At 37.5% G+C, this 13,307-nt stretch overlaps 2 protein-coding genes across 3 annotated transcripts in view; both read right to left on the minus strand.

Moving 5' to 3' along the window:
* trim62.1 (tripartite motif containing 62, tandem duplicate 1) overlaps positions 1 to 2,338 on the minus strand; it is a 39,102-nt gene extending 36,764 nt beyond the window's left edge. Inside the window, exons 1-2 of one of the 2 annotated variants that reach the window (XM_004068635.5) lie at positions 2,234 to 2,338; positions 144 to 648 (exon numbers count right to left, since the gene is read on the minus strand). In XM_004068635.5, the coding sequence (XP_004068683.1) occupies positions 144 to 551 (408 nt within the window). In that variant the 5' untranslated portion in view covers positions 552 to 648; positions 2,234 to 2,338. The remainder of the gene's footprint in view (positions 1 to 143; positions 649 to 2,233) is intronic. The other variant, XM_078947058.1, reaches the window with a different exon arrangement.
* An 812-nt stretch (positions 2,339 to 3,150) lies between these two features.
* On the minus strand, positions 3,151 to 13,084 carry tnfrsf1b (tumor necrosis factor receptor superfamily, member 1B). Its single transcript, XM_023954868.2, has 11 exons — positions 12,851 to 13,084; positions 11,971 to 12,061; positions 11,762 to 11,829; positions 10,552 to 10,636; positions 6,989 to 7,114; positions 6,731 to 6,886; positions 5,834 to 5,927; positions 5,476 to 5,750; positions 5,299 to 5,385; positions 5,089 to 5,147; positions 3,151 to 3,854 (listed from the first exon to the last, which is right to left on the minus strand). Exons 2-11 carry the CDS (start codon positions 12,047 to 12,049, stop codon positions 3,300 to 3,302), a joined length of 1,584 nt encoding a protein of 527 aa, XP_023810636.2. The 5' UTR covers positions 12,050 to 12,061; positions 12,851 to 13,084; the 3' UTR covers positions 3,151 to 3,299.
* Between the last annotated feature and the right edge of the window lie 223 nt (positions 13,085 to 13,307).

Genomic DNA, 13,307 nt, shown 5'->3' on the forward strand with positions numbered 1-13,307 from the left:
AGGCAAGAGCGCCAACCACCGACACCATGCAGCCCATTTAATAAAAACATTGTAAAGTACCTTGTGCAATATAGATATATATTGTTTTTAGACAAAATGTTATGCTTATGTTAGCAATGAGCTGTCAGAGGGCAAGTACTGACCTGGATCTCCTCGTAGGCCTCGTCAATGGTGGTCACTTGGTGCTGCTCGTGCAACGCGGGCTCGTCACAGAAGAAGCACACCAGGTTTTTGTCAGTCAGGCAGAAGAGCTTGACCTTCTCGTGGTCCTTGCAGGGGTAATTGCTCCTCTGAGCATTCAGAATGGCATCAAGAGGGAAGGCGGAATAGCGCTCGACAATATTGGACAACTTGAGGCTGGGCGAAAGAAGCGGATCGGCGAAAGTCCTTCTGCACTCGGGGCAATCCCGTGCTCCGTGCGGCTCCTGGCGGCTCCAGTGCTCCGTGATGCACTTCCTGCAGAAGTAGTGCTCGCAACCGAAGCTGACGGGATCCTGGTAGATGCTGAGGCAGATAGAACAGAGCAGCTCGTCCTTCAGGCAACTAGCCATTTGAAATCGCAGAGACCGAGCTGCGCAGACGTGGATTTATCTTCAAGACGGTTGGTCTGATGCCATGAAGGTGTGAAGTGACGAGCGCCTCAGGTGTCTGTGCCGTTGTGATAATTGGAAAAACAGAGGAACATTTTTAATCTATGAATACCACATTTAACATTAATAACCTGTAAAAGCAGCAGATTAATGTGTTGACGATATTTGTCAAATAAAAAGAAACAATTAATATTTTCGCTCAGAACCCCTTGAGATGTGTCATAGCTTGGTTTCAGCTTACAGTTTTCATCTTAACAACAGAAAAATAATAACTAGGAGAAGCATCAGTCTTGCAGTGCTTTATTTTTTTATTCTAATAAAACTGTTAGCAAAAGAAGTGACAGGTGCTTTACCTATAAGAGATAGCAGTAATGCAAAAACATAACATAAAGCTATCTGTACCAATTAATACACAATATAGTATTGAAAATGTTGACATAAATAATCTCCAGTCTAAAATAGCACAATTATCCTAGAGTGATTTTTTTTTATAATTCTTTCCCTTATACCTTAAAGTCCCACTCCAATCATATTTTGATCTATTGTAAAAGTCTTCCTAGTGCTATTTGAATTATGATTATGCTGTTTTTAGTCAACATTTTTTTTTTAACTGTCGTTTTCTAGGACATAGTTTCTACAGAGCAGAAGTAGTTCATTCGAAAATGTGGGCAAGATTACTGGTGCAGAGTAAGCCTGCCCCCATTTCCCATCATCCATCTGTTCACATGCTCTCCCACTAGCTTTTAGCCCCTTCCAACCCCAACCTAACATTATCGTTGCACTAAAAATGGAGCTATCCAACCGTATGGCTGAGGCCAGCTCAGAAAAACAAAGACAAGTGAACGCATCGGAATGGAGCGGAGCAGGGAGCTTGTGGCTTACCGACCTCTAACCTTTTTCAAGTTTCGTATTTTTGTCCCTCCTGATCTACAAAGATTTGATTAAAGAAATACTAAAATAAAATAAAAATGCATTTTAAAGCTGAATTTTATTGATATATTGATTGAAAAATGCCACAAGAACATGTTAACTAGGAGCACTAAAAACACAATTTTGGTTGGGGGGGGGGGGGTCTTTAAAGTTGGTTTTTATACAAGAAACCCCATTTAGTTTCACTTTGTTAGCTTTCCATTTTTCAATTTAAATACCCGGAGACAATTGGCAGTAGAAATAAAAATACCAATTATGTTTTCTTAAATAAGATAGGAAAACTTTAACACTAAACAGTGGGGTTACAGGACAAAAGGTAAGTGCCTCGCGACCTCTGTCTCTTTAAAGGAGGCTTCCTTTAAATTTCCTGATTGAGAGGGCTTCCTTTGACTGTTGAGGGTTTAAAATTTCAATCAAAGACTTACAATGATCACGTATCATCAGCTGATCTATGTCTGATCCTATTTGCTTTTAAGCTAAAAAAAATGTAAACACAGACAGAGCAGCTCTGAGGCTTTTTCCCAACCACCGACTGACTGTGTGGCAGGAGGGCTGATTCAGGTGGAGCACAGGAGAGAGGCGTAACACTAACTAAGCAGCAACATTTCACGGCAGTAACACAAAGTTCGAAGCACAATATTGCTGCGAGGCTTCTTAATAGCCCAGGTCTTGTCTGTGACAAATAATAAAGAGGTAAAAAAGCGATCACTCACCACGCTGACCGCTGCTACACAGACGCTCCAACTCAAGTGTCTTTTCATCAAGAGCAACACACAGCGGCAACAGACCCAACCAACTCTGAAGATCGATGGGGGGATTTCATTGGGGGCACTTTTCCCAATTAGATAACTTTTCTTTTTTTATTGTCTCACTAAATTGAATTACATGTAATTGATTTGGATTTTTATATTTAAAAGCATCGTTAGGATGATGAAAAGCATTTAAAAGGTAACGGCAAACACAAAAACATCCCCCTATTTTTCTTCAAGAATGGAATGGCTCAGAGTTCTCCTTTGCTTGTTTTGTCGCTGATTCTAAATGCGAAGAAACACATGCAAACGTAGAACATTTCCATCAAAAAGTTAAACGAATAATTTATTCTAATTAGAAAATGCACTTAGACTGCCAGTACAGTCAAGTGTATTTTTTTCCTAAATGTATCACGTGTTCGAGGGAGACCTGCAGTTCTTCTATGTTCCCGCCAGAGGTCAGCATCTCCCTAAAATGCTGTTCAGTGCGATTGAAGTGAAGACACTGAGGAGCACACACACATTTTTGGCTCTTCTGAATTAAAGAGGGGAATTCAACAAGTTCTTGTCGCAGTTCATGTTTGAGCACTATTGCATAGCAAATAAGAGGAGGAGTAAAGCGACTCAAAAAGTTTCCCTTGGGCTTTTTTTTCTTTTTTGTATATAGACAAAGAAAGGTCCCCTGTTTACTGTGAATTTATCTCACTTCTAACATTCCCAAAAGTCCCCGAGAAATCTGATTGACATTTCAAATGTGCACTTAAAGTTTAACGGCGTTTAGTACATGGTATCATAGCATCTAGACTTTTGATGTTTTAAGGGTCATAAAGATGATTAGTTCCCCTTTAATTTCCCATTAATTGCATTCAACTGCATCAAAAGACAGTATTCACATTTTATTTACATCCAATTATTTACAAATTAACAGGAATGCTTTTGAAACTAAACACAGGAGGACTTTTAGTCCTTTAGCAGCAACAAATACTGAAGAGAAATTCCCAACTCCAACAATTTAAATACATGTCTTTGTCTACTCAGCCTGTTTACATGTTGCAAATTGTTTAGGGATATAGTAAGTACTGTTAGCGCCACTCTCCGGGACAGATTCACACGTCTGCTCGCCTTCCTCTTGCTTTGGGGTACTGACAGACCAATCTTCCTCTTCAAAGGGAAGCTGGCACTCTGCTTGCCTTGTGTCAATCGGATTGACAGTCTGATAGGATCCATTTCCTATGTGCACAGTAATGTTTACATTAACATGGGGGCGGTCAGTCACTGGACTAATGATTTGAGGGCTGGTGGGCTGAGAGGAGGGCTGTGCTGGGATGCTGGGCTGGGGGGTGACCGCCTCAGGGTTAGACAGTAAAGTCATGGGCTCTGACAAAGCAAAGATGGGATTGTTGAAGTCTGACTTGGAGAGTAGAGTGCTGGGCTCATTACTGATGAAATTGTCTGGTTTTGTTGAGGTATCAGAACTGTTGCTGCATTGACTTTCTTCACTGCCAGCTTCACTTTTGCCCAGAAGACACTGTTGCTCAGAGGTCAAACCCATCTTCTGACGTTCCACCTCATGTCTCTGAACAATCTGTAGGTGTGAGAAATAGAAAATGTCATATTAGGCTTTTTATGCTATCATAGTTCTGTTCATCTGTTTGCATTCAACTGCAAACTATGTTCTCAATACATTGTGGGAGTAATTCCAGAGTTCAGCTGTAGTTACGGTAAAACATGACTATCCAGTTGATCTTTTTAGCAATAGCTAATTTACTTTTTAAAAACTTTCTGAAATGTCTTTGAAAATGAAACTTTTTTTTAGATGTCAATGACACATCCATGATCAAAGAAACAATTCTTTTTAACAGTGTCCATACATTCAGTGGAAAAACTTCAAGGAATATGGTGGTGAAACTTATTAAATCTCAAAGTAAAGTTCCTTAAAGTCCCTATGTGATCAGCTTTTGATCAATTGGTCTTTTAATTATGATTATGTTGCTTTATTTTTACTTTTTTTTTTAAAGCCTGTGTCTTTTTCTAGGACATAGTTTCTGCAGAGCGGCAGGAGTCCACAGGAAATTGCCCCCTGAGTTGTTGTCAGTGAGTAAGCCTGCACTCATGTCCCATCATCCCTTTGTTTACATGCTCTCCTGCTGGCTCACAGCTCTAATGAGGAAAACAAAAACATCCATAGATCTAGTGATCTGCAGATGGATGCATCAGAATGGAGCAGAGCAGGAAGCTTGTAGTTTTAAACTACAAGCTTTTTTAAACAGCGTTTGTTTGCACCTGATTCACAACAATTTGAATAAATTGAACAAAATGCTAAAACCCCAATTTTAACCTTAATTGTCTTTATATTTTTTCACTCCATCATGAGAAAAATGCCACAAGAACATGTTACAAACACCAAAAACCTAATTTTCCTTGGAGTGGGTCTTTAACATTTAAGCGAAAACCTTTAAAAATCTCTAGATGCTCACACTCTATTCTATCACATTATTGTTTTGACATGATTTGGCTTTGTGTGCTAAATGATGAGAAAAACTATTACTGAGTGTGAAACCAAATAAAGCGTAAACAGTCAGTATTTTTTTGTCTCTTCTTCTTTGTAGAAGCAAATGAAAAGGACAATAAATAGAACTATGTTCAACACAATGTAGTCCACTTTATTTAATTTAAAGTAATGACTGTGAATGTAAATATTCACCAATACCTGAACACTGAAAATGTTCAAAGACAGAGGGTTTGGGCTTCTTTTTTCAACAGATTACAATAAAGTTGGATAAAAATTATTAAAGTATCAGGAAGAAAAGACGACCTACTTTGCCGCCGTTCTCGCAGTTTCCGTTAGCATCTACTTTAGGATGCAACTTTGCAGAATCTGCAAAAACAAGACATGGAGAAGTTTCAAGTAAGGAAGTGGAATTCACTGACCATTACAAGAGAAAGATCAATCTTTTTTTATCCTCCCCTAAACTTCAAATGTCAGCAAAACAATTATGGAGCTTGACCGATGAGAGCTTTGTTTTTACCTGTCCTCCGTCGTTTGTAAAAGAAGAGAAGGGACACAAAAGTCAGGAGAAGGAAAAAGATTCCAACGACACTGCTGGCAATTACAACTGAAAGAGAGATAAACACATCCAACATGAAGCCCAGAAAAGAATTTGAGATATTGGCTATCGTTTGAAACTTAACCCCGTTGGTGTTACCTGGTTTTATGTCAGGTTGCTTTGTTGTATGGGGACTTTTTGTTGAAGAAGATGATTCGAATGAAACAAAAGTGTTGGAAGTCTGGGTGAAACCTTTTACTCCACGAGTCGTTGTAAAGTCTATTGTTGTTCCTGGATTGTTTGCTTCTGTACTTGTGAGGACAATCACAACTGGGGCCCTTGGTGTAGCTCGCTTTAGGGGTTTTGGAGCTTCATCTTCACATATATTATCAGAGATTGCATCACCTTTTTTGACAAGAGCCCTCCCTTTACAGCTAAGAGGAAAACAGAAGGAGGTCAGAAATTGGAGGTCTTGAGGCAGCACCACGCAAATGTACAGCAGCGCTCTTTTACTTACTCTGTGTGTGGCTTGCACTTCTCACTGTTGGAGGAAATGCTAGAAAATGTTCCATTGGGGCATTTCTGACATTTGACATCTGAAGAAGGTGTGCCTAACAGATGAAATACAAACTTTTATTAAATATAAAAAAGGAACAGAATAGAAAAAAAACATGGTGTGACAATTAGGAATTTAATTACATCTGTAATGAAAAAAGACATGAATATTGAAACATTAATCCATTGAATAGAGAAGGACTATTTTGTGGTGTTTAAATTGTAGAAATTACACTTTTTAGGTTAACAAAGCATGTTTCATTTAATTTATAAATACATACAGTATTTAAACTAACTATAGAATCTACTGAAGGGGGTTAAAACTGCATGGAAGCATGATCTTCAGATAACCACTGGTGAGAAAAATGTAGTCAAAATTCTTAAGATAGTACATTCATCTAAGGTACGTTTTAAAAAAAATCAAAATTAGCCACAATTACTCCAGAAAATTACCAGTAACCTCAAATGTGAAAGATGTATAGAAAAAAAAGCAAATTTGATACCCATATTTTGTATTCTTTTATTTTGTTGTCCTAAATGGGCTATCTTTAAAACATTTTCTACTGTTCTAACTGTTAAAATAGACTCCTGGTAACTCCAAAATGGGTGAAAGTATCAATTGGAGGCCACAAGAAAACAGCCCTGTGCACTCTCTTGGCACGCCACCTGATCTTTTCGATGTGTACCCCATTGTGTGCATGCAGATTGGAATGTACAACAGGCAGCAATAATAATAAAAAAATGTGAAACACAAAAAACCTGCGTAGTTAAAGAAAAACAGCTAATTCTTGCACATTACAATTCAGAAGGAATCTTAATGGTAGATGAGCACGTGAACAGTGAGTGCAGCAGTCTTTACCTTGCACAGAAACTCCTTGGCCTGGAGGACATTTTCTATACCTCTTACAAGCAGAACACTCTGGTTTAAGAAGAATGGCGCAGAACGTCTCAGGTTCACAAACACACACTGCATTTTTGGTCAATGTACAGTTCTGCTCGTACCGAAGTAATTTTCCTGAAGGAATACAAAACAACAGCTTAGACAGCATTTGCAAAGAGAGTTGATGGGTAGATTAAAAATAAATAAATAATATAGACTTAAAGTATCTTTACTGACTTGGATTGCATATTTTGCAGGAGAAACAATTTTGAGCATAATTCCAGTTCTCCAAATATGTGTTTGATTTGCATGGTTCACACACAGTCTCTTTGTTTTCTGAGCAGTGCTCTCCTAAATGATAACCTGTAACAGCATGCACTCAGTTAATACACAGATACACAAATACACACAGTCACAAAATCCATTTTTTTCATATCTTAACTACTAGCTTTGTATGGCATTTTATAAAAAGACAACACTTTTTATGACCATGTTACGCTATTTCAAGATAATCACTGCATTGGAGGTGCGTTAAAACAAAAAACATCCATCAAGATACTAGTTATGCTCTTGTTCAAACCTGAAAACATTTTTGTTTTTTTAGACAAAAGCTTTAGACATAGATTTAAAATGTGAAAGACTGCAAAAAATCAGTGTTCTTTTGCCCAATAAACATACAGGGAGGCAAACAAATATTTAGTCATCCACCAATTGTGCAAATTCTCCCTCTTAAAAAGATGAGACAGACCTGTAGTTTTCATCATAGGTATACCTCCACTATTAGAGACAAAATGAGAAAAAGAAATCCAGAAAATCACACTGTCTGATTTTTCAAAGAATGTATTTGTAAATTATGGTGGAAAATAATAATTTGGTCAATAACAAAACTTTAACACACTACTTTGTTAAACACCCTTTGTTGGCAAACAGTTGCTGGGATTTTGGCCCAGTCCTCCATGCAGATCTCCTCTAGAGCAGTGATGTTTTGGGGCTGTCACTGGGCAGACTTTCCTCTATCTCCACAGATTTTCTATGGGGTTGAGATCTGGAGACTGGCTAGGCCACTCCAGGACCTTGGATCCACTGATCTGTTTCCCAGATCAGTGATCTGTTTCCCAGATCAGTGAGAAACAAAAATCTTGCTTGCTTGTAGGAGACCAAATACTTATTTTCCACCATAATTTGCAAATTAATTCTTTAAAAATCAGACAATGTGATTTTCTGGACTTTTTTCTCTCATTTTGTTGCTCATAGTTGAGGTAAACCTGAAATGGAAATTGTAGGCTTCTCACATCTTTTTAAGAGGGAGACCTTGCACAATTGGTGGCTGATTAAAAACTTATCGCCCCACAATGTCTGGATAAAGATGTAAAGGATAACAGTAACAACAAGTACTAATTTTAAATGTAGAAATATGACATTCAAAATGAAACTGGACAAACGTAAGATTTGGAAATAATTGAACAAAAATAAATGATTTAGTTGATAAAAAAAACAGTTGTGATTTTTAAACAAGTCTTATTTTTTGTTCATTTATCAACTTGAGAGTATCACCCATTGTTTAAACCAAAATGGCCCAGAGCATTTAAATAACTTAAAAAATAAAGTCTTCCAAGGAAACAGTAAGTGTGATAAAGACTCAGGAGTGCTCAAATCAAGAGGAAGTGGCTAAATAAGTAAACTATGCACAGTTCTTAATATTTTATTTACAAGTATGTTTTGGTTACATGTGGCAAAACAGACAAAACCTAAAAACAGAATCTTACAGTATATCAGCTCTGTAGTGGATCATCAAATCCTCTACAGAGGTCTCTGAAAATGTGCAGGTCAGACTATTTGTGTGCTATGCCCTCAGTTTAACCCTTGTGCTATCTTAGATGACCCCACCCTTACTTTGACGTATTATTCTTAACATGACAAAGGTGGATAAAGGTGGAAAGATTTCATGTAATCCATGGACACCAGTGAAGATCACAAATCATTGAAGAAAAAAGGTTCAGAGCACTGTCTAGTGGGTCTAGATGACCCAACTCCCAATGTTAAAGTGCCTAGGATAGCACAAGGGTTACGTCAAATGTGTTTTTTGCTGTGGTAGCTCTGTTTTTTTTTAAATTTTGTTGTAACTGCATGGTTTGGTTAAAAAAAAAGGATTTTTACTTATGAACAATAGGTAAAATGAGAAATGATGTCATTTGACCCAAATTGCACCCTGTGTCAGATTTGACCCACATTTATGAGGGTTTGCTTTGTGGTTAAAATGTTTTTTCATATAATTTAATTTTAAAAAGTAATTATTCTCCATCCATGGCACTCTTAATGATAGCCAAATTGTCAGCATTCAAGTTAACAGACATAGCAAAGATATTTTATTTTTGTAAATATTTACAGGAGGAAAAATTTACAGGATGAAAAAGTTTTTTTTTTTTTAGAATTTGCATTGTTAACTAAAATGCTTTTTGCAACAGTTGCTTTGAGGTATTCAGTCATCTACTGTTTTGATGACAAAAAACAGCCTATTAACTGAGGTTGTTCCTGCGTTTTGGGATAATTGTTCACATATTTTGCTGTACAGAACTCTGTTTAAAAGTCATTTTATGAAGCGCCCCCACATACATGTTCCAATTTATTTCCTTAAATACGTGCCGCCAGTACTGAATTTTTTTCTTGGCTGCAATTTTGAATGCAGCAATACAGGTGGACTAATGCTGAATTCTGTCCTCAGCCACACTTATTTTGCTCGGGAATTGTGTCTGGAGGCCTAGGCTAAAATATGTAAAAACATCCCCCTTTCAGCTTTGGATACACGTAAGTAAAGTAACTGTGGGTAATGGGTTTATACAGTCACACTTATATTAATATTTCACCGTGCCAGTTGGTAACCATTCCAGTTTTTACAATTACCCCTTAAAATAAGGGACAACAGAATTTAGCCTTGGACACACTTAAAATACTTAGAAGCAATGCAGAAGTGTGCCTATTGGCTCCATGTTTTACATCACTTTTGTGCTTGGTCACATGTAAATACGTGCAGATAATAACAGGCATTTTTTTAAAGGTACTTTATTTACCTTAACTTGAAATGGTGCTGGTATATTTTGTCCTTGTCTTTACAATTGGACCATGTTTGGTTTACTAGCTTGATATTGTGGAATGTAAAAGAAGAACTAAAGCACGCTTGGGCTGTTTTTGCTGTATTTTCACATTATAAGAATTAGTGCTTGAAATTTCAATATCATTTTGAATGGCTGGAAATGCATTTAACAACCTTAAGGCTGGGTTTTTTTCCTGTCATTTTGATGTGCTGTATGCTAGCATTGGACTTGGGGAAGTAGTTCAAATGCCCTAATATAATGCCTCTCTGGTGCTATCCTTACCAGAGGGGCTTTGGAGTACAAGCGGTTTTATACAGATGCACAGTGTGAATAAACAGAATAATAACAATTGTGTGAGGCATCAAATACAGAATAAAAGCTATGAGTTCAAATGATAAGTCAGGGTTGAAATTATGGCCTTTGTACGTTTTAAACAACAGACCAAGAAAGTTGTTGTGGTTTTCTATTTTGTGTCATTGACAAAAATGACTTGCGGTAAGAGATCCATGATAACTGTTTTGTGCTTAAAATGATACATAAAGTGAAAAATATAATTAAGAACAAAGCTAATGTGACTGATCACAATTTATAAGTATTGTAATGGTTATGATTTGAAAAAATATTCTCATTTTCACACCTTCTCCCCAAACATTTATCAGATATAAGTGAGAGAATTTGTGTAAAGGATCATTGAAAAAGAGCTCTTACCAGGTTGGCACTTCTTACAGCACAAGTCAGTACCATCTTTCAGGTACTCTGTGTTTTCATTGCAAATGCTTTCATGTGAGTTTGCCTGATTTAAGTCGGGGGCAAGAAAACAACAAAACAAAAAAACAAGTGAATACGACACATTTTTGTCTTTTTATCAACAATTCCCATAAATCATAGCATGTAGGTATACTAGATCTGCTTGGGGTTATATGCAAAATATGTTTTGCATCCATCTCCAGACAATATTTCTTACAAGCTGCACATGGCAAGAAACAGTGGTAGAATTAACAATTCAATCATTTGCTAATGAAGGGAAAAACAAGCAGGTCAAAATTATATTTTAATATGCTAAAGGGAGGCTAAAAGTAGTACCAAACCACCCACACCTGTGACCATCTTTTCCATTCAAGCCTATAGCTGCTGACTGAAGATACAGAGAAAGTCGCAGTCAGTATGTAGAATTCGTAGGTGCATTCACCGCTGCATTTCCTTCCTCTTTAAAATATGTTAGCTATGGGCAATGCACGGTCGCATCAGTGCTTTGCCTCAAAGTAAAAACTACCTGCATTGGTTTGGTGAAAGGAATCAGAAGCACTTTTGACTGAAAACTATCTCACCACAGATCTCTGTAATGACAGGCAGGTCAGAATGTGCTGAGTGCAACTGCTTCTTTGCAGATTACAGGAAACCGCTCCGAAAGCATTTAGTCCAAAAGGGTTAGTGTAACCACACACATGTTAAATGGGGGAATGATACAGTAGATGTTTGATCACTGGTGGGATTGAACGCAGTTTATCTCAGAGAACATTCCTTTAAGTTTCCTTTTGTTGGCCCCATATTTGAATTAAATGCACACTGAGGCTGGAGATCTGCTGAAAACTTTACTCATCCATGATACAAGCATGTGGCTCAGTATGTGACACTAATAACCAATAAACTATTAATATTGTGGTTTATCACTAGACACAATCAATTCACCCTTCTCTAACTTTCTTTTCCACAAACTCATTGTTATAAACAGGAGCTTCTATGAGGGGGGTTGTATTTAATCAAAAGGTTTCCCTTTAGTGGTGTCATCGCTAGAAACCAAAATAGTTTCCATTTCAGGAGTTTTTGACAAATACAGTCTTGACATGAACATGGCAAAAAAGGTCAACTGAGGGGACTACAGTCCCAAATAATAAAACCCAAGCATTGCAGGGCTTACCTTGGTAGTCTGGACACTCAGCAGAAGCAGAAGAACAAACAAGTCCCCCATGGCCTCTTTAGTGAAAACTATCAGGGAGAGAGGACGCATCAACCAGCATCTGTGCTGTGTTGTTCATTTTTGAAGGCGGGTCAGCTCTCAGAGCAGGAGCAGTTTCCTTGAACTGAGTCAAGAATTTGGAGGAAGGAAACGAGCAAGCAGACGCTAACCTGAATTCACTGGTGTGGTGTGAATAAATATCACTGGTAAGTCAGGCGGAGTGTGAAAACGGAGGCTGTACTTCCTCATCTGGTCTGTTACCTGTATGTAAAACACGGAGATGATCATTTTTATTCATTAAGAACTGCAGTGTAGAGAACTTTGAAAAACATGTTTATAACACGAGAAGGCTAATAATCCATATCATCATTACTCATCTCATTAACATGCATGGTGTCGATATTATGTTTTAAATAATGAGCTGTTGGGTTAATACACCAAAACTAATGTCATCTGACAGAAAAACAGGAACTGCAGCATCAAGTAAAGATTGTTTCCTAAGTCTGTGTTGTACATTCTTCTCCCTTATTCATGAGAACCTTTTGAAAGTCTATATTTGGGGTTGACAATGATAATTTGAAAGTTTTTTTTTACTTGAATGCCAGGGAATTTAAAAATTTGTATGTAGTAGAATGGTCAAAGATAGGATGTTAAAACACAACCTCTGTCCTTGTGTTTAAAAAAACAAACAAAAAAAAAACTTTTTTTTTGGTCATAGTCTGAACCCCTTCCAGTAAAATGTCTTTGGCTGCATGTTCATGCAGATGAATGTGTGTGACTGTGTGTTTTTTTTTCTAGTCTGAGAAGTTGACATTTCAAAATAAAGTTTCCCCTCCCACATCCTCAGAATTTCTCTGGAGTTCAAGCACAACAGAAGCAGCACTGTCTTAAAGTCTTATTACTCTTAAAGCCGTTTAGAGTTTATGTAATGATGTAGCAGTTTCAGTTCCTGAGCCTGACACTCAGTGTTAATTAAAAAAGAAAAACAGGTAAAATGTTTCCTTAAACACCTTTTTGTTCTCCATACATTAATACTTTGATTTTACTTACTGTACTGATGAGTCATTTCCAAAAGTATAGCATTAAAGTTTTTGGATGACACATTTAAATTAAAAAAATATTTAAAAAATGTTGATTTTCTTTTAAAAGCACAAGTCCCTCTTTGATCAAACAGCGAATTCAGGCCCTTCCAGTGACAACAGGAATTTACGGCAACAGAATGCAAAGACATGGAGACGTTCGGTCTTCCTAACTTCCAGAGTTTCAAATCCTTTTCATCTCCATGGCAACCACACCAAACACCTGCAGATAGTTAGCCTGGCCCATATTTCTCCCGCTAACACATTTAAGTTTACTGGCTAGCAAAGCAGACCGGAAAGTGTTGCAGGGGGGGGGTTTGGCAACCTTACTTGATGGGCGTTCAGTGAACGTAGCTGTGGTTTCCTGCAAACAAAGTAAAGGTCTGTGCCTTTGCAAACTACAATGTTCCCCAACCCACGCTCTGAGG

This window comes from Oryzias latipes, chromosome 5, assembly GCF_053564925.1.
Source record: "Oryzias latipes strain Hd-rR chromosome 5, Olatipes_Hd-rR_3.1".
Classification (NCBI taxonomy): domain Eukaryota; kingdom Metazoa; phylum Chordata; class Actinopteri; order Beloniformes; family Adrianichthyidae; genus Oryzias; species Oryzias latipes.

Coding starts and splice junctions, on each gene's coding strand:
- tnfrsf1b (XM_023954868.2), bottom strand. CDS start 12,049: ATGAGGAAGTACAGCCTCCGTTTTCACACTCCGCCTGACTTACCAGTG. Junction 5,928..6,730: donor CCAAGGAGTTTCTGTGCAAG/GTAAAGACTGCT, acceptor TTCATCTGTTAG/GCACACCTTCTTCAGATGTC. Junction 3,855..5,088: donor ACTGCGAGAACGGCGGCAAA/GTAGGTCGTCTT, acceptor TCACACCTACAG/ATTGTTCAGAGACATGAGGT.